Genomic DNA, 27735 nt, shown 5'->3' on the forward strand with positions numbered 1-27735 from the left:
ATGGGTGAGCTACGGGGCAAACCCCTCAGAGATTGCTTGACACTGGTGAGCAACTTGGAAGCCTAACAACACCTCTGCCCATACAAACTGTATGCACATAGGTAGTCCAGAAACCAAGAATGCTCCCTTTCCGGAATTCCTGGTCATATGGGCAGGACCACACTTGCGATGTTTGTACACGTTTGCATTATTCCCCCTTTGTGGTGAGGACATATAAGTGAGGATGGGATCAGTGCAGTCCCGCTGTATGCATGTTGACCTGGACCATAGGGTCATGTGAACAGAGATGTATTCTGCAGCAGCTAACGTACTTAGGCTGCAGTCTGAGGAACACTTTCCTGAGAGTAAGATCCATTGAATAAAATAGAACTTCTGAGTAGACCTGCTTAAGATTGTTCTCTAAGGGCCAAACTACAAGTGACGCCTGACACTAGTTAGACACTTGTCAACTTCCCTCAAGTTTTGATGGGAAATGTAGGCATCCTGGTCTTGCAGCTTAGCTTTCTGACTGCTGTCCAGTGGACTTTTCAACTGTCACTTGTCCAACATTCTGCCAAGCTGCCTACATTTCCCATCTAAACTTGAGGGAAGCTGACAAGTGTCCAACTTGTATCAGGCATCACCTGTAGTTTGGCCCTAAGTTGCTGCAGAATACACTTTCTTATCCATTCTATGATGATAATTCTATTTTACTCTAATTTTTAACTCTAATCTTCCCAGCCCGTTGTCAATTCTACTAATTGGGGAAGCGATGAAGTGTTTGGGAGCCCACATCTTTTTCAGCCATCATAACACCAACTGGCTCTAACTCTGGATAACTGGAATATTAAGCTCCATTTATGATTTTTTAAATTAAAACAAAAGGAGAGTAAAGAAAAAAGGGGGAAGGGACAAACAAGACAAATATAAAGCTATATGCTACAAGGATTATTAAAATACAAAGATCATAATTTTTGTTGATATAAGGATAATAATTAAAATAATAATTAAGCCTTATTAGTATATATTTTCCACATATACTATACATACTTTCAAACCTATTTCTGCTCATTATTTTGATAATAAAAAACTCATTATTTTGTTATTACTTCAACTTAACATTTTAAGAATGACAGTTATTAACAACTACAACAACAACAACAACAACAACAATAATAATTTATTCAATTTATAGTCCGCCCTCCTCACACCAGTGGGCTCAGGGCGGATCACAACAAAGCTTAAAAACACACTACACAATTAACCAACATTACCATTAAAAACATAAATAGTACATATCATTAATTTAAAAATATACTACATCTATATAAGTATAAAAACAGAGAGCATAGCAGCATGTTAGACGCTCACCTTTCACCATCTATAGAGCATTTTTCAGCAAAATATGTGAGAGATGGGAGGTGACATTGAACGGGAGGGCATATAGTTTAACCCCCCACTAGGGGGGGCACCGCCTAGCATCAACCATATGCCGGGCAGAAAGCTCTGTCTAGCAGGCCCAGCGAAATGCTAACAAGTCCTGCCGGGCCCTGGTCTCATAAGACAAGAGCGTTCCACCAGGCTGGGGCCAGGGCCGAAAAATGCTTATTACTTAATATAACTAATTGTCACAGCCTTTAAAAATATTGATATAAAGTACTATTAAAGATTCTGACCTATTTCTACTCCTTATCTTAAAAGATGAAAAAAGAAAAATCCTTATTTCCCCTTTTACTTATACTTTGCTTACACTTACTTTGCTTAACAATAACAATATTAACTTTTTACCAATATTTCAATATTATACAGTCTATTCTACAGTCTACGTATATGATTTGAACTACTGCTCCATCTATTGTAAGGGTATTTATTCCTAAACAAGTGAAAAAATGAAACAAACCAAAGCGTTATTTTTGGTTTGTTTGAGCAGTGAACCTGTGGAGTAAGTAACAGTGAATAAACAAATGCCATTTAGCCATCCATTATTCAGGTTTTTTTTTGCTTTTTTCTCTTTCTTTTCCCTGTGTCCTGCAACAGCACTTAAGCGTACAATTTATTCTGCTTTTGCATGGGGATTGTATGATATGATATTTTAAATGGTTTTATGGTTTGTATATTTTTAGTAATTTGGGGGTATTTTCAGTACTGGTCTGGGTTGTCTATATTTTTAAATTTCATGAATGGGATCAAATTTCTTCAATAAAATGAGAATTTATTTGTGTTACACCAAGGCGCAACTGCGGAGTAGCTCCAGAATTGTGAGAAAAACCAGCCAGTGGGTGGGCAGGAGGCTCAGCCTCCACCACTGCCTTTTGATGGCTGCATTTCTAACGTGCATGAAGGCACTGGAAGGTCAAGGCGGAGCTGGGAGGAAGAGAGAACTTCTGCTTACCTACCCATCAGCCACCTTCACTGCCAGTCTTGCAGCAGTGGAGAGAGGAAGGTGGAGACAAGGAAGCATCATTCCCCATGGAAACAACAGGGTATTTAAGAACAAAAGCAAATGTGTAATAAGAAATATAATAAAAACAAAAGAAATTCTAATACCTATTTTGACATCCCCAAAGCACATCACTTCTCTGTTGATTGACTAGTAGGAATTGCTATGAGGTAAAAGCACAGTCTGTATATGTCAACTTGGGCTCTGCTAATGAAAACCAATTGAGCTAATTGCTTTTTAACAGAAATGCTTATTGACGATATAAATCTTGTTTCAATGGAATTGGCTCTGATAGTATCATTTTGAATTGTTTGACAATCTAGTTGGCCTTACTGGATGCTGCTAACAACTACTGTAAATGACTGGCTATTGAAATCAAATAAGGGAATGCCAGGGCAGATGAACTAAGCCAAAATGAAATCGCCCCAAAGCAGCATTTTTTCCCAGTGAAAATGTTTGTTGTACATATTTTTCCAACAGCTGTTTTGATTTTAGGTTTTATTTCAAAAACATTCAACTAAATGTAAAGCTTAGATTCATCATCAAAGGTCACCAGAAATCCTCAGGCTTTTTTTCTAAAAAGATCTTTATCAAGTTCTAAGCAATTGTATGTTTTATTACGTTCATATTTTACGTTTCTGGGGTTTCATAGGCACATTCTGATTCTAAGAATAACATGGTTTGGCATGTTTTTCATTTACTGCTTTTTCTATTAATGCTTTTTTCAAGGATTCTATATTAAGACATTCTAGGGTATTTTTGAAATAAAAAATAGCTGAATTAAGTTCCCTTTGATTATCCAAGAACCCTTGCATCCTCATCTCATTGTAGGCTGCTGTAGCTGCAGTTCTATGCATACTTGTTTGGGGCAGGAGTGAATTCCAGTGATATCAGAGTTGCTTACAGCCAACTCCTGGTTGTGAAATCCCTGGAGATTTTGGGTACAGAGCCTGTGGAGGATCGATTTTGGGATGGGGAGGTTGCTCAGCAGGAAAGCAACGCTGAGCTGAAACTGCCATTTTCTTCAGGCAGCCATTTGGCATTCAGTTGCAATTCTGGGACAACTCTAGGCCCCACCTGGCAGTTGGCAACCCTGACATAACTATGGGATAAACTGGGTTATTGGTTGCAATTTACCATTGCCATAAGACATTATTCTCCCATTAAATCTTAAAGGGTACTATATTTAAAATCACTACTCTAGAGTGGTTGCATTGGTTCCACAATTGCCCCACAGGAGTGCAGGTTATACTTTTCTTTAAGTCCTTTCCCTAAAGAGTTCAGTTCACAATCTCTAGTGACCTTGTTTTACCTTCTTAACAAAACTTGTAATTGGGAGAACTGCTGTAACAAAAAACCTTCCCTCCCCCTGGTAGTTTAATGTTATATTGTGAGTTCTGTCGTGCTTTCAAAAATAATTATGGTCTCGTATCTTAAATAAGATATCGTGGAGCTGGAAAAACTGTTAGAGGAGGACAACCAACATGATTAAGAGGTCAGAACACTTTTCCTGTGAGTAAAGGTTGCATTTGCAACTTTTCAGTATAGAAGAATATGGCTAATGAGTTTATACAATTAAACATGGAATGGAGAAATGCATAACATTCCTCATTCCATAATACTAGATCTCAGGAGCATCCAATGAGGTTGTCGGACAATGAATTCAGAATGGACATGGAAGCACTTCTTTACTCAGTGGTAATTAAAGTGTAGAATTCATTGTTGGTGAATGTAGCCATTATCATAGTGGCTTTAAAAGGAAATTAGATTCATGGAAACTAGGTCTATCAAGCCTCTGTATGCCAGTTTTAGTGATACCACCACTGAAAGTTTTGGTCTGCGTGCCTTGTGTGTTGACCTTCCAAGGCAACTGGTTGGTTACTATGTGAAATGATACAATGCGTTCAATATAGGTCTCCCCTCAAAACTATCTAGGAAACTCCAGTTAGTGCAGAATGCTGCAGCTTGGTTATTATCAAGAACTTGGTAGTGTATGCATATTATACCCAGTCATTCCATTTGCTGCCCATTAGTTACCAGGTTCAATTCAAGGTACTGACCATCACAAATCCCACAGACCTAGGGGTGCCATTCCCCAGCCAAGGGTGGAGGATCCCCAGCTCCCACACTTCCTCCTCCACCATGTCCACTTACTTGCCAGGCATGGAGGTATGCTCCTCGAGTGGTGTGGCATGCCCCCGGGTGGCACATCCTCGCACCCTGAATCATACTCGTTTCAGATAGAATCGGGCCCCGCAGTGGGCAATTCAGCCCCTCAGAAGCACAGGGAGCAACCTTTCACCCATGTGGCCTCCCCAGCTGCTGCCGCCACTTCTGGAAGTGACGGCGCTGTGCAGCCGGTGTGATGACATCACTTCCAGAAGTGCAGCACACCAGCTGGCTCCAGAGTCACCACACCAGCTCTGGGGCACACACATGCGAAGTCACTGCAGAGCAGAGAAAAGGTAAATGCCAGGTCCCACTCAGAGGATAGAGGTACTTGGCAACCCTACTCAGACCCTCATCTGTAGGATTGCCTCTCCCTATACCCCACCATGACAATTTTGTTCATCTGAACTGGGCCTTCTATTGGTGCCGCTCTGCAAATGGGCAAGATTAACAATTGCCTGTAGTGACTCCCACCCATAGGAATGGCCTGCCTGAGGAAGGCCCAAACAGTTTTGGATTTCTGTAGACTATTCAAAACAGAACTGTTTTGGAGGAAATGTTTTATAAAGGCAATGGCTGTGTTATAACAGAATGATTCAGAAAGACTCATGTCAGCTTCCACCATGAGCTGTACTGTGCTGGGCACCTGCACACCTGACCTTGATTCTGGGAAGCCATCAGGAACAGTGCAGGCCCTTGCTCTGTGGAAGGAGAGGGGGTATACATCACCTTCGCTCCCTCTCAGTCCACTTGCAGGCCTGCTCAATCTGACAGAGTCCTGGCTGCCTCCCCTTTCAAAGCCTCTGCCCTCCTCGCCTCCTCTAGGCTTGCTCTTCCTCCTGTTCTTCATTTCTCTCACTCCTGCTTCTTCCAGCTTTACTCTCTCCAAACTCCACCACACTCCTACACAACCCTCCCCACCCTGTGGGTGGACTTCCCTTTTATCCCTTCATTTCTTCCCTGCTCCACCTGTCAGCCATGCCTCCCTCCTGCACTCTATCCACGGCCCTGGCCGATTCAGGCAGTTGCACCTGGGCTTGCTCTGCTGGCTGATTGGGGCAGGTACACCTGTGCCTCCTTGGCTAGCTGCCAAGCTTTTCCTGAAGATTGCCTCAGGCAGCTTCACCTGGGATTGTTTTGCTCCTGGCTTCTCCTGGACCAGGCTGCTGCCTTCTAGCTGGCCTGCAGGCTGGGGCGTGGTTCTGTGCTGCTTTGGCTGCCTCTTCTCCCTGTCTAGTAAGGCTGCTGGCTGACTGCCTTTGCTTCCTGCGCCTCCTCCCTCGGGTCTACTCCCCTCCTGGGGGTCGTCACTCTCCCTGTCTGGCCCCCTACCTTCCCACCAGAGGGTGGGGCTAGCTGGCTTCCACCAGCCTCGCTTGACTCTCTGAGGCTTGGGTGCTTCTTTGCCCTCCTGTGGTGGGGATGCCTCATTCCCCCCTTCTGTTGTTGGTCTGCTCTGATCCTGGGTGCCCGTTGGGGTGGCTGGGTGGCTGTCCCCCAACTGCCTCCCACCCCCTTCTCCTGGTAAGTCTGGGGGCTGAGCATTAGGCCCCAGACAATGCTTTAATAACGGGAACTGGAATGTGGACTATACAAGTGATATGTATTATTTGTTGCTGTATGTTTTACCTTGCTGTTAATGCATTGTATTTGTACTTATGAAATACCATATCTTAACTTGTTTAACATATTTTATACCTTGTTTCAGCTTTTTACAGTGCTAGTCCCATTACATTATTTATTAGATGTCATCCTATTAATTGTATTGACTTACATTATGTAATCCACCTTGAGTGTCAAAGAAAAAGGAGGACAATAAATAAATGAATGAGTTAATAAATAAATAAATAAATAAATAAATAAATAAATAAACAAATAAATAAACATAGAATTTATGCTCTTCCCAACAGAGGAGATATGCAAGTTGCTTTTCCATATGTTGAATGAAGCAGTCCCGAATCTCTCATGATTCCGTGAACACTATGTTTACTTTTCTTCTTTCACCATGTAAGATTTTGAAAAGCAAACAAGCAGCAATTACAGGCTTAAAATTTTACAGATTATTTTTAGTATATGCCAGTCCCATCTACACTTCCAGCCTGAAATCAAACTGGCCTAAGCAAATTTGTACTGCAATCAGAAGTACCTCTCGGTTCCCCTAAATTTATAATTCATTCAGAGGATTGAAAATATCAGATCAAACTTCTTTTGGGACTTTATTTTGCACACAAATTATGCATTTTTCTTTCTTTGTTGTTGATTGTGAAAGTCTGTATGGTCTTTTTTTAAGTTCAAAATATTTCAATGTTCCCTTTGACCAATAAAAAAGGCAATGGAGATCTTAGGATCCACATGGACAAAAGCTATGTGTGATGGGCTTTGTGTATGTGAACTACATGTATAAATAAATGCTTTCTTTTCAAGTGAAAAATGCTTCTTTATTCATGTAGTCCATCAGACATGGGCCAAACAGTACATGAACGAACTTCAAAAATTTCACCGAATGTTCCCACCATGGGAAATTAAAAAAGAAAATGCCCGCATTACATGTGACATGATGCCATTTCTGGGGAAAACCCAAAAGTGACATCACATCACCCTAGAAATCACTGGAAAGTCTATTTTTAAAATTTCTCTCCCATTGCCTGAAGGAAACATTTATGCTCTTTATTTTCAAAAACTACTTTACCTGTTTTTTTCTGAAAGTTTCTCCTCTTGTTCTTTAAAGCCCTATTTTTGGTGAAGATATACTCTGGAGAATATCCGATTTATTGGTAATATAAGAGTGAACATTGCCAGAAAGGGCAACCTGAAGTCCTCTGAAAACAAACTGACAGAATCCTGTGGGTTCTTCAGCCCTTTCCAGTTTCATGCTAGTAGTGACCTTTCTTCTCTCTGAGATACATGATATTGTGGGATAACTTTTGTTGATACTAGGTTTTGTAAAAGCTTATTTACACTTCCCCTTTTAAAGGTTGCATGTTACAAAGGATTGCTATGTTCATTCCACTGCCATTTCAGAAGTGTTCCTGTAGCTCAAAGGAAAGGAAGAAGGCTTACCAAAACATGAGTGCAATAAATGGATAGTTTCTGCTTTATCCTCAGTGAAGCTGCTGCTGTTTGAATGATTGTGGATTGTTGATATTTCAATGTGATTTAAAAAAGTTCTTACTGGTCTATAAATTTAATAGATTTTAATTTAGTGGGAAAGTGAACAATAAATAATTTATTGGTTAAATAAATATATGTATTATGTAGTGTAGCTCCTCTCATGATAGGTATTCCTTTATGGTGCAGTCATACAGCCATCTTTTTTCTTGGCATAAAATGGTCACTGGGACTTGTCACTTAACAGACTAAAATGAACTGCTGTAGTTGAAAATGTTCATAGCTGTATCGTCTGCTTCCTAAACAAGCCACGGATCCCAGTCTAATTTCTGGAAGGTCAGACTTTCTGGATTCATTGGACAAGAAAAAGGTTGTCACATTCCTGCAGTATGTTATCAGTCATGAAATCTGCTCATGAAATTACTGTAGAGATAATTTATTTACAAGAGGAAAGGTTTCATGAATATATTCAGTACTAATATATATCAGGCCCAGTCGGTGGGGGGAGGGGATCGTCCACTCCAAGCCTCTGCCCCCCCAACTGTTTACCTGACCAATGGGGTCGGAAAGGTGAGGGGAATGGGCTCAGGAGGGAAGAAACCTTCCAGGCAAATGTGCAGCAGGTGCAGTCACGGTGGATGCAACCATGTCACTTCTTGAAGTGACATCATCATGCCTGGTGGCAGGCATGCTCCCATGCTTTACAGGGGCCAATTTTGACCCCCCACACACACACTGGGCTAAATTAGCCCCACACCAAGCACAGGAATACACCTGCTGGTGGCACAATGGCATCACTTCCCAGAAGTGACGTCATTGCATCAGCACTGGGAGTGCATGTATGTGGAAGGAAGACTCCCGGTAAGTGCCAGATCCCCCTCCTCCTGCTGGGAGGGTATAAGGACCTGGCAATCCTATCATAACATGATGTTTTAACATCAGTCCTGAGGATCTGAAAGTTACTTAATCCCATCTGAGACAATCTTTCTTTACCTGTGTGAAAATTTCAGTTCATCACTGCAGAGAGCCTGGCGCCGATCAGTTTCCTAGGCAATGGGATGGACTTCCTACAGCTCTTCTGCTGACCCTGAAATTACCTTCTGCTGACCCGGAAGTGGTGATTTGCTGGCCTATAAGTGACATTTTCACGAACCAAAACAAACCGATGCATGAACCAGGGCAGATTTCTGAAAGTTCTTGGTTCATGAATCATGACGAACCACAAACCTCATGGTTTGGTTTTTTTCTGGTTCGTGTCAATCTCTAATTTAGACTAAGGATTAAGGTTCTTTTTAATCATAAATCTAGGCTTGTCTGTAGATTATGGGAAGATTCCTTTTAGAGTAACTGAAAGAGGTAGGTAGATCAAAGATTGAAAGGTTTTACGTCTGCTTTCTTACTATCAATGGAGAATGGTAATAAAGCATTGGTACAGGTTAAAAAGCAGTCATTGGAGCTTGATTTTATAAGTACCACTCTGCATGCTAGAAGGGTGTGCTCTCTTTCCTGTTATAGATTAGAACCCCTGGTAACCCTCTCTACGTGTTTAAAATCTGTAACTATCCCTAGATATTTTAATATTTTTGGCCTCCAGATTAAATGCTATACCATCAACTGAATTAAAAGGTTTATTTGCAGAAACTCCTTCTTCAGAATGTTGGTGTTTTTGTAGTGTGGGGAAGATAGGCACTTGGGCTCATCTAGTCCTTAAATGCCCTTTATTTAGCAAAGACGGAGAGGTGCATATCTTCATTTCTAGAGAAGGACGAATCTATGAGAAGTGAGTGATCAAAGTTTCTTCTTCTCCGCAATAATTATCTGAATACTAAGTATTTGGCTACTTTCCTGTTAGTAACTCAGCATAAAATTAAAACTAAAAAACTGTAATTGGAGCAAGCCCTGTAGCCTCTCTCCCCACCCCACCCTAATCAGTGTGGTTAGGCTTAAGGCTATAGCCAATAAAGTCATTCCATTAATGGAAAGGAAGGAAAGGAAGCTTGTTCACTCTCATCCAGTCCATTAATGACTTCAAGCACCAGTTCCAAACATCAGCAGCATCCTCGGAATTAGATGGAAGTGAAAGATAGGTAGGGGTGTGCACCCCAAAAAGATTTGGGTTTCCTGCTTCTGATTTACCCAGAGCAAGAAAAAAAAATGGGTATTTAAGACGATTAGGGATTATTAGGGAAGATTCGGCCATTGTGTTCAATGGGAAACATTGCTCCTGGCTATCCGGGGACTGGAGAGGGGGCATTTTCTTCCCTAATACCACCAAAATTGCAGGGGATCCTCTCCTAACCCTTCTCTCACAACCACTCAAGTTTCATGGAGATTGGACTTCGGTGGGGGCATGTTATGCCCCTCCCAAGAAGTCCCCCCTGCCACTGCCGATCTCCATTGTTCCCTATGGGGAAATGTGGGGGAAGGTTCCCAGGAAGCTGGGGGTGGCATTTTACTAGCAAAATGCACCAAACCTGCAGGGAACCCACTCCCAACCCTCCTATCATGGCACCCCAAGTTTCAGGGAAATTAAACTTCAGGGGCCATATTATGCCCCCCCAAAGGTCCCCCAGCTGCATTATTTCCTCTGAGGACTAACTTCACACCAGAGAATCTCAATATGAAAAAATTGATTAAAAATACACAAAGCCATATGAAACAAATGAGTGTGCAACTGTAAGTAAGCTACTGGACAACCCCCCTCAATACAACCAGATGAAAGGGGAACAACTTCACTCCAAAGAATCATCTACTGAATTTAACCCAAACCATGTGACAAAAACTAGTGGGCCGTTCTAGGAGGCTGTGGGGGTGGCATTTTGCAAGCAAAATGCACCAAATTTTTAGGGGAACTACTCCTACCTGCCCTCTGAAGATCACCCTATTATCAGGGAGATTGGACTTCAAGGGGTCATGTAATGGTTCCCCAAAGAAGGTTGACCATCCCAGCCACCCCACCTGTCTTTTTCTGTTGCATGGAAAATCCAGATTCCCACACAGTAAACACATGGATTGTGGAAGCAATGCACTTCCACTTATCATCCACAGCCTGGGCAGCCCAACAAAACCAAACCAAAGCCACCCAAAAGCCCAGCACCTCCAGAACTGGCTGGCCAGCTAGTCCCCATTATTCCCTAAAATGGGAACTTAAAAAAATTATTTTCTCCAAGGCACTTATGCACACATTCCTGGGACAGTCAAACAGAACCAAATGCTCCAGAAATCCCCAGAGCAGGCTGGCCAGCCAGTGCCACTTTACATTGTTCCCTATGATGGCCAACCTTCACATCAGAGAATCACACCAACAAAAATTAAATTTAAATAAATTTAATTTATTCGATTTATGGTAACAGCAGCCATTAATGGTTGTTGTGGGTTTTCCGGGCTGTATTGCCATGGTCTTGGCATTGTAGTTCCTGACGTTTCACCAGCAGCTGTGGCTGGCATCTTCAGAGGTGTAGCACCAAAAGACAGAGATCTCTCAGTGTCACAGACACTGAGACACACTGACACTGAGAGATCTCTGTCTTTTTGGTGCTACACCTCTGAAGATGCCAGCCACAGCTGCTGGCGAAACGTCAGGAACTACAATGCCAAGACCACGGCAATACAGCCTGGAAAACCCACAACAACCATCATTCTCCGGCCGTGAAAGCCTTCGACAAAGCAGCCATTAATGTTACATTAACATTTATTACATCAATATTAAATTATTAAAAGAGGGACTGCCCCCCCCCATGCTGGCTTCAGGCTGAAACTGTGAGACACTCTAGGGGAACTCGAGGAATTCTCTACGTACAGCATGGAGACAGAAAGTCTATCCAGTAGGGGAAGTCTCTCAATGTCTCTCTGTAGGCCAAGGAAAAATATAGGCTGGCCAGAAGGCAAGCCTCCAATTTATATCCCCTGCAGCATCTCCTTCCAGAGAATCTATTGGCTGGAAGGAGGATACAACAATAGTATTGGACACTCCTAACTCCCCCTTCCCTTCTATGATCTCCCTCCCTCCTCCCCCATGTACTACTATCCCTCCTTAACTACCCTGCCATTCAGAAAAAAAGGTGGGAATCTCTTACAGCAGCACTTTTCTTGCTGTTTGTAAGCAACGTTGCAAACAGCTAGAAAAGTGCTGCTTTCAAGCTTCTGGCCTTTTTTTACCAGATGGGTGGGGGAAGGAGGAGGTTGTAGTGAGTCACTCACTCCTTCTGTCCCTCCTCTCTGCTAAGAAAGAGTGGAAAGCTTGCATTTTGCAGAACTTTACTGGCTGTTTGCAGCTGCAAACAGGCCAGCAAAGTGCTCCCAGTAAACCTGAAGCAACCCTAATCACTTCGAGTTGCTCTGCTTTGGTATTTCTGAATCACTGGCCCTGATTCAGGAATACCAAATCTTCCCAAATCAGGCCTGATTCTGGTATTTAATCCAAATCGGAATCCTGAAGCGCACATCCCTAAAGATAGTGTGGGTATTCACATATTGGTGATACTGCAGCCCAAATCTCCTGATGACCTCTCCCAGTAACTTCATGTAAATATTAAATAGCATGGGGGATCAAATCAAGCCCGGCAGAACTCCATAGGCCAATGGCCATAAGACAGAGCAGGAATCCCCCAATACCACCTTCTGAGACCAGTCACCAAACCGTTGAACAACCATAACATGGTTCCTCTTAGTTCCAAAGCTGAGAGGTGAATCAATAGAGTACCATGGTCAATGGTATCAAAGGCCACTGAGAGATCCTGCAGGACAAGTAGGATCACACTCTCTGTGTAGTTCTCATTAGAGGTAATCAACCAATGTGATTAATCCAGTCTCTGTTCCAAATCCCAGCCTGAAGCCAGATTGACATGGGTCCAGAAAATCAGTCTCTTCAAAGAGCCCCTGGAGTTGACAAGTAACCATCTGCTCTGACACCTTGTTCAAGAATGAAAGATTGGAGACTATTGAGACTGTTATGTTTAGATGTCCCACCCCCCTTTTTACAACTTAATATTCTGCTGCGTATGAGGGATATCCCAGAGTATTCAGAAACTCCTAACTTCTCTATGGGTGGCTGCATTTCACTGCTGAACTGGCTGACATGGCATGGCACCATCAAGCTGGCTCTTAGAGGAAATGATTCATAATCTAATTATTGTTAGCTCTTAGGTTAATTTATATAACAACATATATTACAGTAATGTAATTCAGATAAATACATATTATGTTTATGCATTTGTGTGTAAGTGCATCAGTATAGGGATGGCTGATGCATTATTATCACAGATTGCTTTTTAGTATTTATATTTAGCTCTTAGTCAGCAAAGGGCTAGCTACTGTATATCCTGGAATTTGTACTAAATGAAATTCTTGCTCACATATCGAAAAATCAAAATGATTTATTAAACAGTAGACACAGTATGGAATGGTGGGGAAACAGCGAGGGTGGGGTACCTCTTTCTATGTGTGGTTCTTACTTCCCCTTCTTTCTCAGTATTGCCAGCAACTGGATTAGGTATTTTGGGGTATTTTTAAATTTAGAACTCTGTTAAAAATACATTAGACAGACAGACAGACAGACAGACAGACAGACAGACAATTTCCTCAACCGATTGCAAATATATGCATACATGTATTGCCTCCTTTTCAGTGTAGCTTGCTTCCTTGGTCCTCTTAAATGGGAAAGATGAGGAAATAATATTTTTATACTAATATTTTAATATCAATATTAAATTATATTCTGCTGGCAGCCAGCAGAACTGTCTTTTTATTTTTATTTTTTCAAATACAACAACAACAAACCGCACCATCTTAACCACATACATAACATACAATATTACATATAAGAATAAGGAGTGAGCATATACAACAACAACAACAACAACAACAACAACAACAACAAAGATTAAATAAGAAAAGGAAGAAAAATAAGAGAGAAAGAAAAAAATATGGAAAAAAACAGGCAATGTTGAATCAAACTGTTAATGGAGGACTTTTCTTGCACAATATAAAACAGAGAAAGGAAATTTTTAATGGCGTATGGGAGGGTATTTAAAAAAACATTTCTGTATCTACTGTGAATCTAATCTTTTTTCCATAACTTGAGGAAGGGTTCAGATAAATTCTAGTATTGGGTACTGTTCTGATTAGTATATGAAATGAAGTCTTGCCATGTATTGCCTCCTTTTCAGTGTAGCTTGCTTCCATGGTCCTCTTAAATGGGAAAGATGAGGAAATAATATTTTAATATCAATATTAAATTGTACTCTGTTGGCAGCCAGCAGAACTATGTCATTGCTTGGGACTGGGTGGTACAAACATGAAGAGGCTTTCCCCCAGAAACAAATAGCAAACCACGTGAAACCCACACGAGGGAAACAATATTTTTTAAAGAACTTTCCCATATAATGATTAATTCCAAGTGCAAGGTTTAATGCAAAAATAATTTTTTTATCTTTCACTCTAATTCATAAATCTTTCAATTAACATCATCCAATACACCATGCAAGGTGATAGTCACTCCTTCTGATTGGCCCCTGAGGAAGTGGACATTACACAAAACAAGCCAACTTTGCCAGCCGCTTGTAGGGCGGAGGGCCCCCTTCAGGGGACCCGTGACATCTTCATTGTTCCACCAACCTGAAAAAGAAAAAAACAAGAGAAAACCTTTAACATTATTACAGACGGGTTTTGTCTGCAGTACGGAGAATCTTTGCAGGAGGACATTCTTACAACCTTTCAGCTTTCCGCTGGGTCATAGAGACTCTGCCCCTTCAGATGCTGGGGGAGTGACTGTCACCTTGCATGGTGTATTGGGTGATAAGTTAATTGAAAGATTTATGAATTAGAGTGAAAGATAAAAAATTATTATTTTTGCATTAATCCTTGCACTTGGAATTAATCATTATATGGGAAAGTTCTTTACAAAATATTGTTTCCCTCGTGTGGGTTTCACGTGGTTTGCTATGGGATTGGGTGGTGGCAGTCTCATCCCTGGAAGTTGTAACTCTGTGGGCTGATGGCTGAGACTTGGTACTGGCTGTCTCCCACTAAGTGTGTTGGTTCGTTTTTGAGTGAGGTGGTACATTGGATGGGAAAGTATGGTGATGGGAGGTGTGTTGGTGCAGGAAGACATGCAAAGAGAAATGACAGTGGTCATTGTATGTCTAACAAGCCTGAGCTGTAGTTTGGTTTTTACTTTCCCTTCTGATTGTTGGCTGTTTGTTCTCTACTAAAGCAGAGGCTAGGAAGATGGCCCCTTCCTGGCTGGATGCAGAGTAGCTTGGTTGGGGGCCGCATTTGCAGCCCTGTTAGAAGGGAAGGCTGACTGTGGCTTTCCCCGGGCATCCGGGGCTATGCTGGGATGTGCCGAGCTTAGGGCATATAAGCCTGCTCCACCCCCCCTTCAACAGGCAGTTGCCACATTCACTCGACCCACCCACCCGCCCTTTTGCAGTGCAGGATTAGCCGGTTGCTGTTTATCAGGGCCAGGTAGAAATTTTTTCTCTTCTCCTAATTGGCTTTTTTTTTGCCTACTGTGCACTGCGGAATGTGTTTAGTTAACTGGTTTGGTGGAGCTGTAAATAGTTTGGCCACTTGCAGGGTAGGATGGGAAATGAGTGGGCCAGTGACCCCTTGGCACATCCTCATTGGTGAGGAATTGGGGTCTGTCAGGAGCAGCTGGTGGGCTGTACGGTAGCCAGCTGCGAAGGCAAACTGCAATGTGGCTGCCCTGTACAAGTAAGGCTTGGAGGGGGAACCGTGTGTTTCTATGGCTCACCCCTGGGGCAGTTGGAGCTCACCCAGACAGGTCAAGGCGGAAGACCGGAGTGACCCTAGGGCTTGACCTGTCCTGCTAGTTATTTAGATCCCCTGCCATAGTGATAAGTTATGTTGTATTCAATAAAGTGGCCCAATTTTATTCCCAAGCTTTTTTGTCTGCCTTTCATTTCAACTGGGGTGGGGGCAAAGGCTCTGCTTTTGTTCAAATAAACTTTCAACACTTCAGACCCGGTGTGCTTATGGAATTATTGCAGACTTCATGCTGAGGACTTAAAGGTAATTGTCCTTGAGGCTTTTAGTATACATGTTAAGGCTTCCTGAAGTCAAGTTCAAAACACCATGGCTGCCATGACAACCATGAGTCTGAGTCAGCTTGTGACAGGCCAAACATATGAAAAGACATATGCATGATCTTCTTTTCTGCACTGAGCAGCTTACCATTGATCTGATTAGGGAGCTAGAAGTTTGGCCCATTTTATGGTCAAATTACTGTCTTCTCAAGGTGTGGTTGAGTTTGCTACCCCTTCCGTGCAGGAACAGGACTATCATTAGGAAGGGCTGCCCTCAGAGACCAGTGGATCATGTTGATTTCCAGGCAGTTCTGGGGGATTTTGAGAGACTCCCCAATGACTCTGGGGAGGCCCTTGTAGCTGCATGGAATGATGAGTTGGCTGGGGTCATAAACAGGACTGCTCCTTGATGCCCTCTTCCATGGTCTGATAAACTCCTCGCTCCTGATTAACACATGGAATTCACTGTCACAGGAGGTGGTGACAGTTTCAAGCATAGACAGCTTCAAGAGGGGATTGGATAAACATATGGAGCAGAGGTCCATCAGTGGATATTAGCCACAAGGTATAGATGGAACCCCCTGTCTAGGGCAGTGATGCTCTGTATTCTTGGTGTTTGGGGGGGGGGCAATCAGTGGGAGGGTTTCTAATGTCCCTTCCCCAGTGGCAGACCTCTTGATGACACCTGGTTTTTTGGCCACTGTGTGACACAGAGTGTTGGACTGGATGGGCCATTGGCCTGATCCAACATGGCTTCTCTTATGTTCTCCTTAGTTTACCTGGAAGTTGGGATGTGAAAGAGACTGAAAGACTATTAAAACAATTCTAGGTTTGCCATGGTGAGCCTAACAGCCAGCTGGAGAGTTGGGGCAGATACATGGAGTGTGTGATATCAGCAATGTAGCTGACATCACTGCACAGGCTTGCCAGTCAGTGGAGGTAGAAGAGGTCCCCTGCTGCCAACAACCATTCCTCCCACCAATCAGATGTGTGTGGAGGTGAATGGTGAGAAACGGGGAATGTCTGCAGCATCCTGACATACAGACACCACTTTCTGTGCACCAGCTACACTCTAGTATTTGGGCAAAACTCTATGGTTAAACCTGGGCATCACCTGTGTCTCTGGCAATGCACTGATGTCACTTCCCTGGTGCTTGAGGGAGAAGTAATGTCAGCATGTTACCATTGATGTAATGATGTTGCTCCCAAGCCCCTCCCCCAACACAGTAAGTCCCCCCACAGGTTGCCATTAAAACCCTATCACTACATGACAAGGAGTAGTTCTAAGAATTGCCAGAAACATTATGGTAAAACTATAGAATTTATGATGATTCCTAGAGTTACCCACTGTCACTTCGGGGTTGTACCTAGGGGTGTGCAATTCGGTATTCTGATTATGTTAAAGATACCGAATCAGGGCCGTTTCGGTTTTTTTCAGTATTACTGAAACATTTTCTGAATACCGAAAAATTTCGGTAATACTGAAACAGATTGCCGAAACGATTCGGCCATTGTTTTCAATGAGAAAACCTTCTCCCGGCTTTCCGGGAATCTGGGGAAGCCATTTTCTGTCCGAATCACACCAAACTTGGTGGAGACCTTCTCCTAACTCTCCTCTAACTTTTCCCCAAGTTTCAGAAAGTTTGGACTTTGGGGGGCCATGTTATGCCCCCCAAACTAGGTGCCCCCATCCTCCTACACTCTCCATGGTTCTCTATGGGGAAAAACAAGTCATCTTTCTAGGTGGCTTGGGGTGGCATTTTGCAAGCAAAATGCACCCAACTTTCAGGGGACCTGCTCCCACCTGTCCTCCCACCCTCCACCAAGTTTCAGGCAGATTCTACTTTGGGGGGCATAACTGTAACTGCAAAAATTTTTTCCAAGAGCAGTATATTCTAGGTAAAAAAGTATATTCTAGGTATATTCTAAGGTACTCTGAAATGCTCTGATACACATAAGTATTTTTTTAAACAGTCTCACAGTGTGTTCTTTATGTTGGAGCTCTCCAGATAGGAATCCTTCCAGTTATAGACTAAGATACCCTGATTTTAGAGAAGTTTGAAACCAAGCAAAAATAATGTATGTAATGTATGTAATGTATGTAATGTAATGTAATGTATGTAATGTAATCCAAATATACTATGCAAAATATCCCTTATGGTAAGGACAGGCTCTTCTCCAGTAATAGAGATAATTTTTTAAAAATAATCCCCCTCCCCTTGCTGGAATTGACTAACAAAGCACTCCCTCTAGTCATGGACTCATTTATACGTACAGAATGCAGGCTGAATTTTATATTTAAAAAGTAGGAATTAGCAGTCTTAAGTAAGGTAGCTTCTAATGGCATGACAGTTTTGAGAATTGGTCTGCCTGTACTGAAGAGGGGAATATTAGATCGATCAATTCCCTTGTGGAAAATATGTGTCATATTTCATGCTTCCTAATGCTGGCCTTTGGGTTAAATCAATATGGTATTGTCATTAAAACACACAAACAATTATCGAATAATCTGTGCCATTAACTGTGCTCCTGTGTATGCATAAATAAGTGTAAAATATCTTGGGTATCCCTACACTAACCTTTCTCCTCACATAGGTCATTGGCTCATGATGGAGAGAAGTTAATACTAATGACATAACTGGCGGTTAATTCATGGATATTTCAGCATCCTATCTAGATTGACACTGAATTTTTGCTAATAGAATTCTTGGATCCTAAATAGTTACACCGTTTTAAACCCATTGAAGTCAATAAACATTCTTCTAATGTAGCTGCTTAGGATTGCCCTGTAATTTTATTTATTTATCAACAGGTACGATCAAGTACAATAATAAACAACAGTTAGGACATTCAGTGAGACAGATATAATATGGTATGGTAGCAGAGAATTTGAAAATAAACATAAAGTTGAGCATAGAGATGATTTTTTTCTGAAACTACTCATAACTAATTTACATGGCATGTTAAGCAATGTGGAAACTCCCTAGCGGCACCTAACTGTATTAGCATATAGAATCCCATAACACAGCATGTAGCCCCTGTCCCTATCAAAGCATCCTGCTATAAGAATAAATGAGCTTCAGCATTCTGCACCAGCTGGAGTCACCAACTTTGAGGGGAGACCTCAGCATTTTATTGATTACACATAAAAGGAAGGGAGGAAGGAGGGAAGGAGAAGGAATTCTAGTCCTAAGCATGCTTATGCCCTTATTTTTCGGCCCCAATTCCATGCTTACTTAGTTGGGAGTAAGGGATCAGCAAAACTTATCTGAGTAAACCTGATTACAAGAAGGCTGTAATATTTACAATTTTTTTTTTTTAGTAGTAGAACCTTTGTGGTGCATGTTTTCTTTAAGACATGTCTAGGTTAAATAGTCTTTTCCTTGGTCTTTTTATTTTAACAAGAGGAAATAAAAAGAAAAACCAGTCATCTTTTGATTATTGCTTTCATTTTAACCAAGTATAAGAGAACACAAGGTCGCAATACCTCTCTAGCCTAATGTAATTAATTTCCAAAATGATAAAATGGAAATTAAATTAAAATGGAAATCTTTTAAATTGATTTCTTCCTATGTTATCTTTCTAAAGAGTTACCTAATATTTCTGAGAGCTTTTAAAAGGATTTATTGAATTGATTCCCAATAGATTTCCCTGTATTTACTGGACTATGGTAATTATACCCTTAGGCATAACCTTTGCTGATTGTCAATATCCAAAGGCAAATGTCACCACTAACAAGGTAGGAGCTGACAGTCAGGAATGATTAGTACTTGATCTTTAGGCTATCCTTGTACAGACAGTCATTATCCTTTTTAGCATCTTGGAGTCATATGATCTATCATCTCGTCACTCTGCTGGGATTTTCCATGTCTGGAAAAACCTTGAACACTTGCCAATTTGATGCTGCTTTCAAGGATTTTAAACCTTTTCCTAGTCTGTGAAGGGCTGGCTGAGCCCCTAAAAAAACACTAAATGTTGGGCACCAGGCATGTAATACTTAGACATGGTCACGAACAGCAATACGAATGAAAAAAAACCCACGAACAGCCTGTTCATCTGTTCATGAACAAGCCGTTCGTGAGGCACCATTGTAAATGAAGAAGTGGTCGTCACAAGCCTGGTTCATTGCATTCGTCCGCTGTTCATGAAGCCAGACAGTCAGGCACCTTCAATCAATTCCATTGCCAACGCAGGCAGGGACTGCCTGAACTCTGTCTGCACTCCTTCTGTCACCCTGGAAACCCCAATCTAAGCCAATTTAGTTTGATGGGCAGGTCTTCCTACAAAGTGTGGAGCTCCAAATTGGTTACAAATGGTTACATGGGACCAGAGACCAGGGGGGAGGGAGGGGGAGGGGTGATGTTCTGTAGCCATGGGAAATCTCATCCTTGCAAACCCTGTTAGGCAGTTCTGACTGCCAACCACAGACCTCCTGCTATTCTCTATGAGACTTCTGGTTATAAAAGGGCACTGCGCTCCCAGTTCTGGCTTTCAGTTTCAGCAGGCAGTGGAGTGGGAGAGAGCTGTTGCTAGCCTTTTGGGAGAGAGACAGGGAGAGTGCATTGGAGCTGGGACTTTTTCTGTGTTTGGCGGGTGAGATAAGGATCTATCCCCTCTGGTTCCAGGGCTGCTGCCAGGCCCTGGGCCCAAGCTCAATGGGCACCTCGGCTGAGGGCTCACATTATTAGTGCCTGATCTGGTCAGGTATCTGGGAGTGCTGGGCTAGGGGTTACCCCCTCCCTCTGGTTCAAGAGCTGCTTCCAGGCCCTGGGGCCAAGCTCAGTGGGCACCTCGGCTGAGGGTTCACAGTGTTCTCTCCCTTTCTTTCTTCCTTAATTCTTGTTTGCTGGCACAATGAGGCTTTGGGCAGGGGCCAAGGGTGGTTGTGGGGGGAAGTGCAAAGATTGTCCCAGTTGCCCTGTGGGAAGCAGTACTGGGCAGGGCTCTGGGGCAGCAGAGACTCCTGCTCCCCAAAAATCACCTGTGGAGGAAGCCGAAGAGCTCTTGCCACTGATAGAACTCTTTAAACTGTTTGAGGAGGAGGAGGAGGAGGAGGAGGAGGAGGGATCCATGGAGGAATGGTTGGGGTTCAATGAAACATCCATCCCACCCCCATCCCAAACTACTGGTGTTGTCCCTGCCTGCAATCCACCCCTCACTCTGTCTTCCATTGTCAGCTCCGTGGCGCAGCTAGTAACCCTTCGTCCTCCCTCCCCTGGAAATGTTAATGGGCCACAGTTCAAACAATCTGTATGGAGGCACTTTCGGGCCCTTCTGAATGACCCCTGTGTGGTGGGGTGCCGTGTCTGTGATGGCCTGGTGCACAGGGGCAATGACCTGAAGCACCTGTCATCGACGGTCCTGACTAGGCACCTGAAGACACGCTGCTCGAGCCTGTGGTCTCTGTCCTTGGCCAGTGAAAAATCTAGCAAGGGGGGGGGGACAGAGAGCTACCAGCTCCTCTGAGCCAGGATCAGTGGGAGGGTCACCAGAATCCACCCCAAGCAAGAAGCCTTGCCCCGAGGGTGCTGCTGGTGGGAGCGGAATGGTCAGGCAGGCCACCCTTGGGGAGGTTGTTCCATCGGGGTCGGGGATTGTGCCATTGAAAAATATGAGATCAAGGGCTCAGGAGGCGGGCATTCATGTCATGGCAGAGATGATTGCCCAGCAAATCCAAGAGGTGGTGGTCCCAAACAAAATAGAACTAAGACGAAGAACAGGACCACGTACAAAGGAGTTTAATTTTCTTGCTATCAAAACTCAAATATAAGGCACGATGAAAAGCCAAGATCAATTTTCTTGCTTCCAGAACTCAGTTGTAAGGCACATAATAAGCCAATATCAACCAAGGAGTTGTGAAGAATTCCCAAACTCCCAGCTGGAGGTGGCAACGGGTTTGCCAGCTTGGAAATCAGGCCCCGTTTCGCACAATGTGCTTTGTCATAAGCCACATGTAAATCTAAAATAATCAAAAGAATACATCATTTGAAATAGCCAGAGTGCCAAACAGTCCTACATGGTTACAAGGTCTCTCACTTCCAAAAGCCAAAGTTACTTTAACCACACATGCAAATTACATTTAAACTGCCCTTGCTGGTATATACAGCCATGCAGAGATCATAGCAAATGTTTTTACAGAGAAAAAAACTCACCAATTAAAGTCTGCTATTATTGTATTGTCGAAGGCTTTCATGGCCGGAGAACAATGGTTATTGTGGGTTTTCTGGGCTGTATTGCCGTGGTCTTGGCATTGTAATTCCTGACGTTTCACCAGCAGCTGTGGCTGGCATCTTCAGAGGTGTAGCACCAAAAGACTTTTGGTGCTACACCTTTTTGGTGCTACACCTCTGAAGATGCCAGCCACAGCTGCTGGCGAAACGTCAGGAACTACAATGCCAAGACCATGGCAATACAGCCCGGAAAACCCACAACAACCATCTGCTATTATTACTTTTCTCTTTTACATGGAAGCCACATGTAAGTCTAAAATAAATGAAGGAATACATCATTTGAAATAACCAGTGTACCAACCAGTGTTACATAGTTACAAAGTGTCTCATTTCCAAAAGCCAAAGTTACTTTACCAAAGTCCCCTCTCAAAATAGAAATATTTGTGCTTGATCAGACATTGCTATTCAAGTAGAAATATGATGAACAAAATCTCATGACACTTGTGAATTCTCAGAGGCAACCACTGAGCAGCCAGTGGTGGCTTAAGGAGGAAAACCTATCCTGTGAGGCAGGTGGTTGTTGATTATTTATTCAGTTAATCAGTTAGTTAAATGCCCAGCATCAAAACTTCAGTAGAGGTGCCTTCTTGAAATACTGAAGAATGTGTAAGGTAAGTTATTATTTAATTTTTAAAAGTAATTCCTGTTCATTGTTGGAAAGAAAAGCAATTTAATACCTACTTCTAAAGTTGCTATTACAGTAATACACTAGAAGCAGGGCTTTTTTTCAGCTGGAATGCGGTGGAACGGAGTTCCGGAACCTCTTGAAAATGGTCACATGGCTGGTGGCCCCGCCCCCTGATCTCCAGACAGAGGAGAGTTTAGATTGCCCTCCATGCCACTGGTGCGGAGGGCAATCTAAACTCCCCTCTGTCTGGAGATCAGGGGGTGGGGCCACCAGCCATGTGACCATTTTCTCCAAGGGCAACCCACTGAGTTCCACCACCTCTTTTCCCAGAAAAAAAGCCCTGACTAGAAGTATAATGCTTCAGAATACAAGTGCTGGGTTGCCACTGCCAGCACTGCCTTGGCAATGCGGGGAGATTTTGAGGGCAGTGGAGTTTGGGGATAATATGGCATCACTCTATGGTAAAAACCACAGAAACATGGGGAAATTCCTAGAGGATCATTATGGAGGCCATTTTACAGTCATTTTTTCCTTCCGCTTCTCAGTTTCTTGTGAATGGGGGACTGGAGTTGGGAAAAGGAGTTTGGTGGCCAAAGGGCAAGCATAGCTTGCAGCCAGAATTCTTGACAAATATGAAAAGCCTAAGATTCCAAGCTGCTCTTTTATTTTTTACAAAGGAGTCCTTCTTTCCCAGTCTGGGAAATCAAACCTACAGAGCAATTTCCTGTGATCCAGATCTGTACCTTGCAACCTGGTGCTCTACATTTCAACAAACAGTTTCCTTGGAATTGATGCAAGCTGATTAAAGAATTCTAAAGACTGTCTGGGTAGCTGCTATTCCATTTAATTGTAGATATTGTAGGGAATGAGAAAAGAAGACGCATGAGTTTTAAAACTAAGAGTGCATCTCAGCACCTTGCATATCTGTCTTGTTTTGCCACCTAGGTGCTATGTCAGACTGCATTGCAGCTAAGTAAACACACCAGACACTCGTGTGGGTTAGAAATGGCCACAACTTTATTGATTACAGCTGTATGGAGCATTGGCCTGGCATCTGGGCAGGATCCCCGTTGGCATCGTAGGGCTGGCTGCCGTCCGATGCATCACCCGCCAGCCTACCGCTGGCACCTCGGCACATGTTCTGTCGCCGACCCTTCCTGGCGACCCTTGCTTCCAGATCCATCAGGGTGAGCAGTCCCGCAGGCCCACTCACCCTATTGGGATCTGGCCCAATGCCTCAAAAACCGCCAACCCATAAAGTTGTGACAGAGCCCCCTCGATAGCTCTAAACTGCGGAGGGTGGGAGGGTGAAAAGCTGCTCTGCAGATGCTCGAGTAGCAATGGCGCTGACCACGCGGCTGGACCAGCGCTGGATGGACGCTCCTCCTCCTACACTTCATCCCGCCTCCACTTCGTCCTGCACCAGGAGCCAACCCAGCTTGCCGGTTAGTCGGCAGCTTCCTTTTGCCACCTAGGTGCTATGTCAGACTGTGTTGCGGCTAAGTAAACACGCCAGACACTCGTGTGGGTTAGAAATGGCCACAACTTTATTGATTACAGCTGTATGGAGCATTGGCCTGGCATCTGGGCAGGATCCCCGCTGGCATCGTAGGCCTGGCTGCCGACCGATGCATCACCTGCCAGCCTACCGCTGTAAAACTAAGAGTGCATCTCAGCACCTTGCATATCTGTCTTGTTTTGTTTTAAAAGGTTTCAAGCTTGATTTTGAGGAATCAGAGAAGGCTGTCTTCTCTGAATGGGGGGGGGGGAAATGTCTGCTTCTTGTTTATAAGAGCCTGACATTTTTCGCTTTGTTTGATTTCATTAGATATATTAAACATGACCTGAGTTTTTCAGGTTTCTCAAGCTGTGAGAATTCAAAGGATTTCCAATGAAATGTGCAGTCTCCCCCTCCCCTTTTTTGCAAGTGATTATTTGTAATAATTTCAAAGGATGGTGCTAAATGTCAAACAACTCATTGAGAGCCTCTGGACTTAAAGAAAAGTTATCTGACAGGAGCACCAGTAAGATTAGACTTGAGATTATAACAAGGAGGTTATACTGAACACTTATGTTGATGTCATGTCTGAAGAAGGACACTCTGATTCTCAAAAGCTTACACTCTGAAAATCTTGTTGGTCTCTAAGGTGCCACTGGACCTAAGTTTAACCAGTTCTTCTGAGAAAAACAAAATGACCATTGAGAATCTATGGTACAATAAAACAATACTGCTTGATACAAATCAAGCAGTATTATTGTTGTTGTTGTTGTATTGTAGGGAGGGATCTCAGTTGCTCCGCTAATGAGTTAGGGACCATAGACTTCACCCATAGATTTCACCACTGTGTTGCCTTATGTACTTCTATGTTGCCTTAAGTACTATCTGTTGCTTTAAATATGTGCTTCTATGTCAGCCCTAGAATTGCTTATGTTCTGTTTCGACATTTCTTTAACTCTATATTGCTAGAAGTGCTTATGTTCTGTTTCAGTATTTCTTCAGCTCTGTATTGGATTCTTGCTAATGTTATGTCTTTGGAAACTTGAGTTTATTTACTCTGTGGCTTTGTTTATGTCCTTGATACCAATGGAACTAATCTCACACTGTGTAATCCGCCTTGAGTCTCAGTGCGAAAGGCGAACAATGAATGAATGAATGCTTAATCTAGAATGTTAAATCTTCATCTTCAATTCTGGTTTTTATTACTAGCTAGTTGCTAAACAATTTGCTACGGTTGCTTTCTTGAGCAATTATCGTCGATTAAAGAAAATGGCTGCTTTGGTGGGTGGGCTTTATGGCATTAATTCCCACTAAGATCCCGCCCCTCTCCCAATCCCATCCTCCCCAAGCTCTTCCCCCAAATTTCCAGGAATTTCACAACTTATATTTGGCAACCCCTGATACACAGTAGAATAGGTAGCAAGGATAAGAAGCAAATTGGGGGCAAAATAGTTTGCCTCCCCGCTGCCACAGAGGCCTGGAAAGGCTAGCACAGCGGCGAGGCCCTCCCAAGATCCTGCAGCAGCCAGGGGGCGGGGCTCTCTGCTGCCTCCACAGGGTCTTGGGAGGGCCATGCACAAGCCAAATGGTGGCTGAGGGGCCAGAGGAGGAGGGAGCCCCCAATTTCTTCCCTGATCCCCCCCTCAACTGATACCATGGGGGGTGGAGGCATGGGGAGGGAAGCGCTGCTAGAGCCTGTTGTATTTTCCCAAACAATGGACTTTATTACTAGTTTAAAATAAAATCAGAAATGGCATTCTGTTCTCAATGTTATTCCTAGACTGATAGTCCAATTGCTGAGTGATCCAATGTAGCAAGAACTGCAGTATGATTCCCTTTGTATATGTAGATATCGTAATAGCAAAAATTAAAATTAAAAGCGGGTGGAATTATACAGTCATGCATGCGAGCCAGATGCATGTATGATGTTTAAAAGAGGGGTAATGGCGAGAGGAAGAGTTGGAGATTTGTGGGAGGGCTATTCTGAAGTGCAAAAAAACCTCCGCATGCATTGATACAGTAGGATAATTGCGTAGAAAACCTGTATCAAAAATAAATATGGATCAAAACAGGTCTCACAAAAAATGTTTAAAAACCAGGATCATCATGACCCGTTCATGCATAGGAAACGCTGACGTGTGTAATGAGTGAGATAACCCGTCAGAATTCCGTTGACAGGCCGTCCCATTAAGGACGTGTGGAAGCAGCCAATGTGTTTTACGAAATGTTTGTGACTGTTTGCCGCAGTAGGTGCCTTTACATCTTTCTGTTGAAAGGCAAGCTATAAACATTTTACAAAAATAAATTAAACATCCTAGGTGGTAAATGGGTAAGAACTTCAGCTTACGGGCCATCAAAATATTTGAACTTTTGTGCATTTCCATTGTGATACCACATTTTGTTTATTTGTTTATTAATTATTTATTTACAACTTTTTTGCTGCTCTTCTACCCAAATAGTGTCCCCAAGCTGAGATCTATTTATTTACAGCATTTAAAACATTAGCAGTTTGTTTGATTTTAGAAATATTTGGCTGAACATCATATTTTCGAGGAAAGGGAAATACAGTAATTACTTTGATGTCATCACTACTTTATCATAGGGTTGCCAGGTCCCCATAGGCTCCTGGCAAGAGGGGGTGGGGTCCTGGCACTTACCATTTGAAAGTTGTTCATGCACATGCTCCTGGACATGGGACAATGAAGTCACTTCCTGAAGTGAGGTGCTGGCTCAGGAGTGCTCCTGCACTTCGTAAAAAATCAGCCCCCGCAAAGCACAGGAGGACTCCGTCAGCCAGCAAAACAACATCAGGAAGTGATATCATTGTGCCCCGGTAGGAGCACAACCACTGTGTGTTTGCCTAGGTCACCTACTAGTGGCAGATGATTGCCGGGTGGCTTCCCACTTCCCACTGATCACCAGCAATTGGTAGGCACCAGGACAAACCACCAGGAGTTTGCCTGCCATTGGCAGACACCTGGGAACCCTACTTAACCTTATTTAGATTTGGTTCACACAGTGATCCAATATTCAGGCTCTATAGCGTTAAGGGTACAGGACATGCCTTAACCTTGGCTGCACATTTCCATAGTGCATAAAATGTGGTCATGATCCAATGCCTGTGGTGCCTACACCTGTGATCATGTATTGCCCATGGAATTTGTTCTTTTTTTTTGACTCACGATCATGAATCACTTGAGCATAGATAGCATTTTTACATAGTTTGTGCACATAGGGATATGACCCACTATACCTCCTACATGCAGTGAGGCAATGTAATAGGAGGTTTCCAGTAGCCTGACACTTGCTGCTATGGTCTACCATATGAATCCCCTGAACAACTAGAGCTTGTATGAAACAGCTTTCAGTTGCCATGCTAATAAATTCTCACTGTGTGGTCTTCTTCCCTCTTCTCCTTTCTTCTTACAGGTTGATAAAGTATGTGGACATGCTGAAGAAAAAGAAACAAAACCTTCACCGGACAATATAGTACAAGCAAAGGAAATACCCGAAACGCAGTCTCTCACAGTGGCACAGTCCTCTGTTCTAACCAATAAAAGGAGGTAACCATGATGTAGATGTATATCATCATACTTTTGATTTAGAAGTCTATGCAGCCTTTCAAAGGGGCATTC

The 27735-nt window shown here is 43.0% G+C and overlaps 1 protein-coding gene across 2 annotated transcripts in view; it reads left to right on the forward strand.

Annotated features, from left to right (window-relative positions):
- Positions 1–27735, forward strand: part of LOC129331697 (glypican-5-like) — a 622271-nt gene that overhangs the window by 188299 nt on the left and 406237 nt on the right. For both annotated transcript variants that reach the window (XM_054982130.1, XM_054982131.1), the window contains exon 4: positions 27530–27663. In XM_054982130.1, coding sequence (XP_054838105.1) covers positions 27530–27663 — 134 coding nt within the window. The remainder of the gene's footprint in view (positions 1–27529; positions 27664–27735) is intronic.

Source organism: Eublepharis macularius, chromosome 6 (assembly GCF_028583425.1).
Source record: "Eublepharis macularius isolate TG4126 chromosome 6, MPM_Emac_v1.0, whole genome shotgun sequence".
Classification (NCBI taxonomy): Eukaryota; Metazoa; Chordata; class Lepidosauria; order Squamata; family Eublepharidae; genus Eublepharis; species Eublepharis macularius.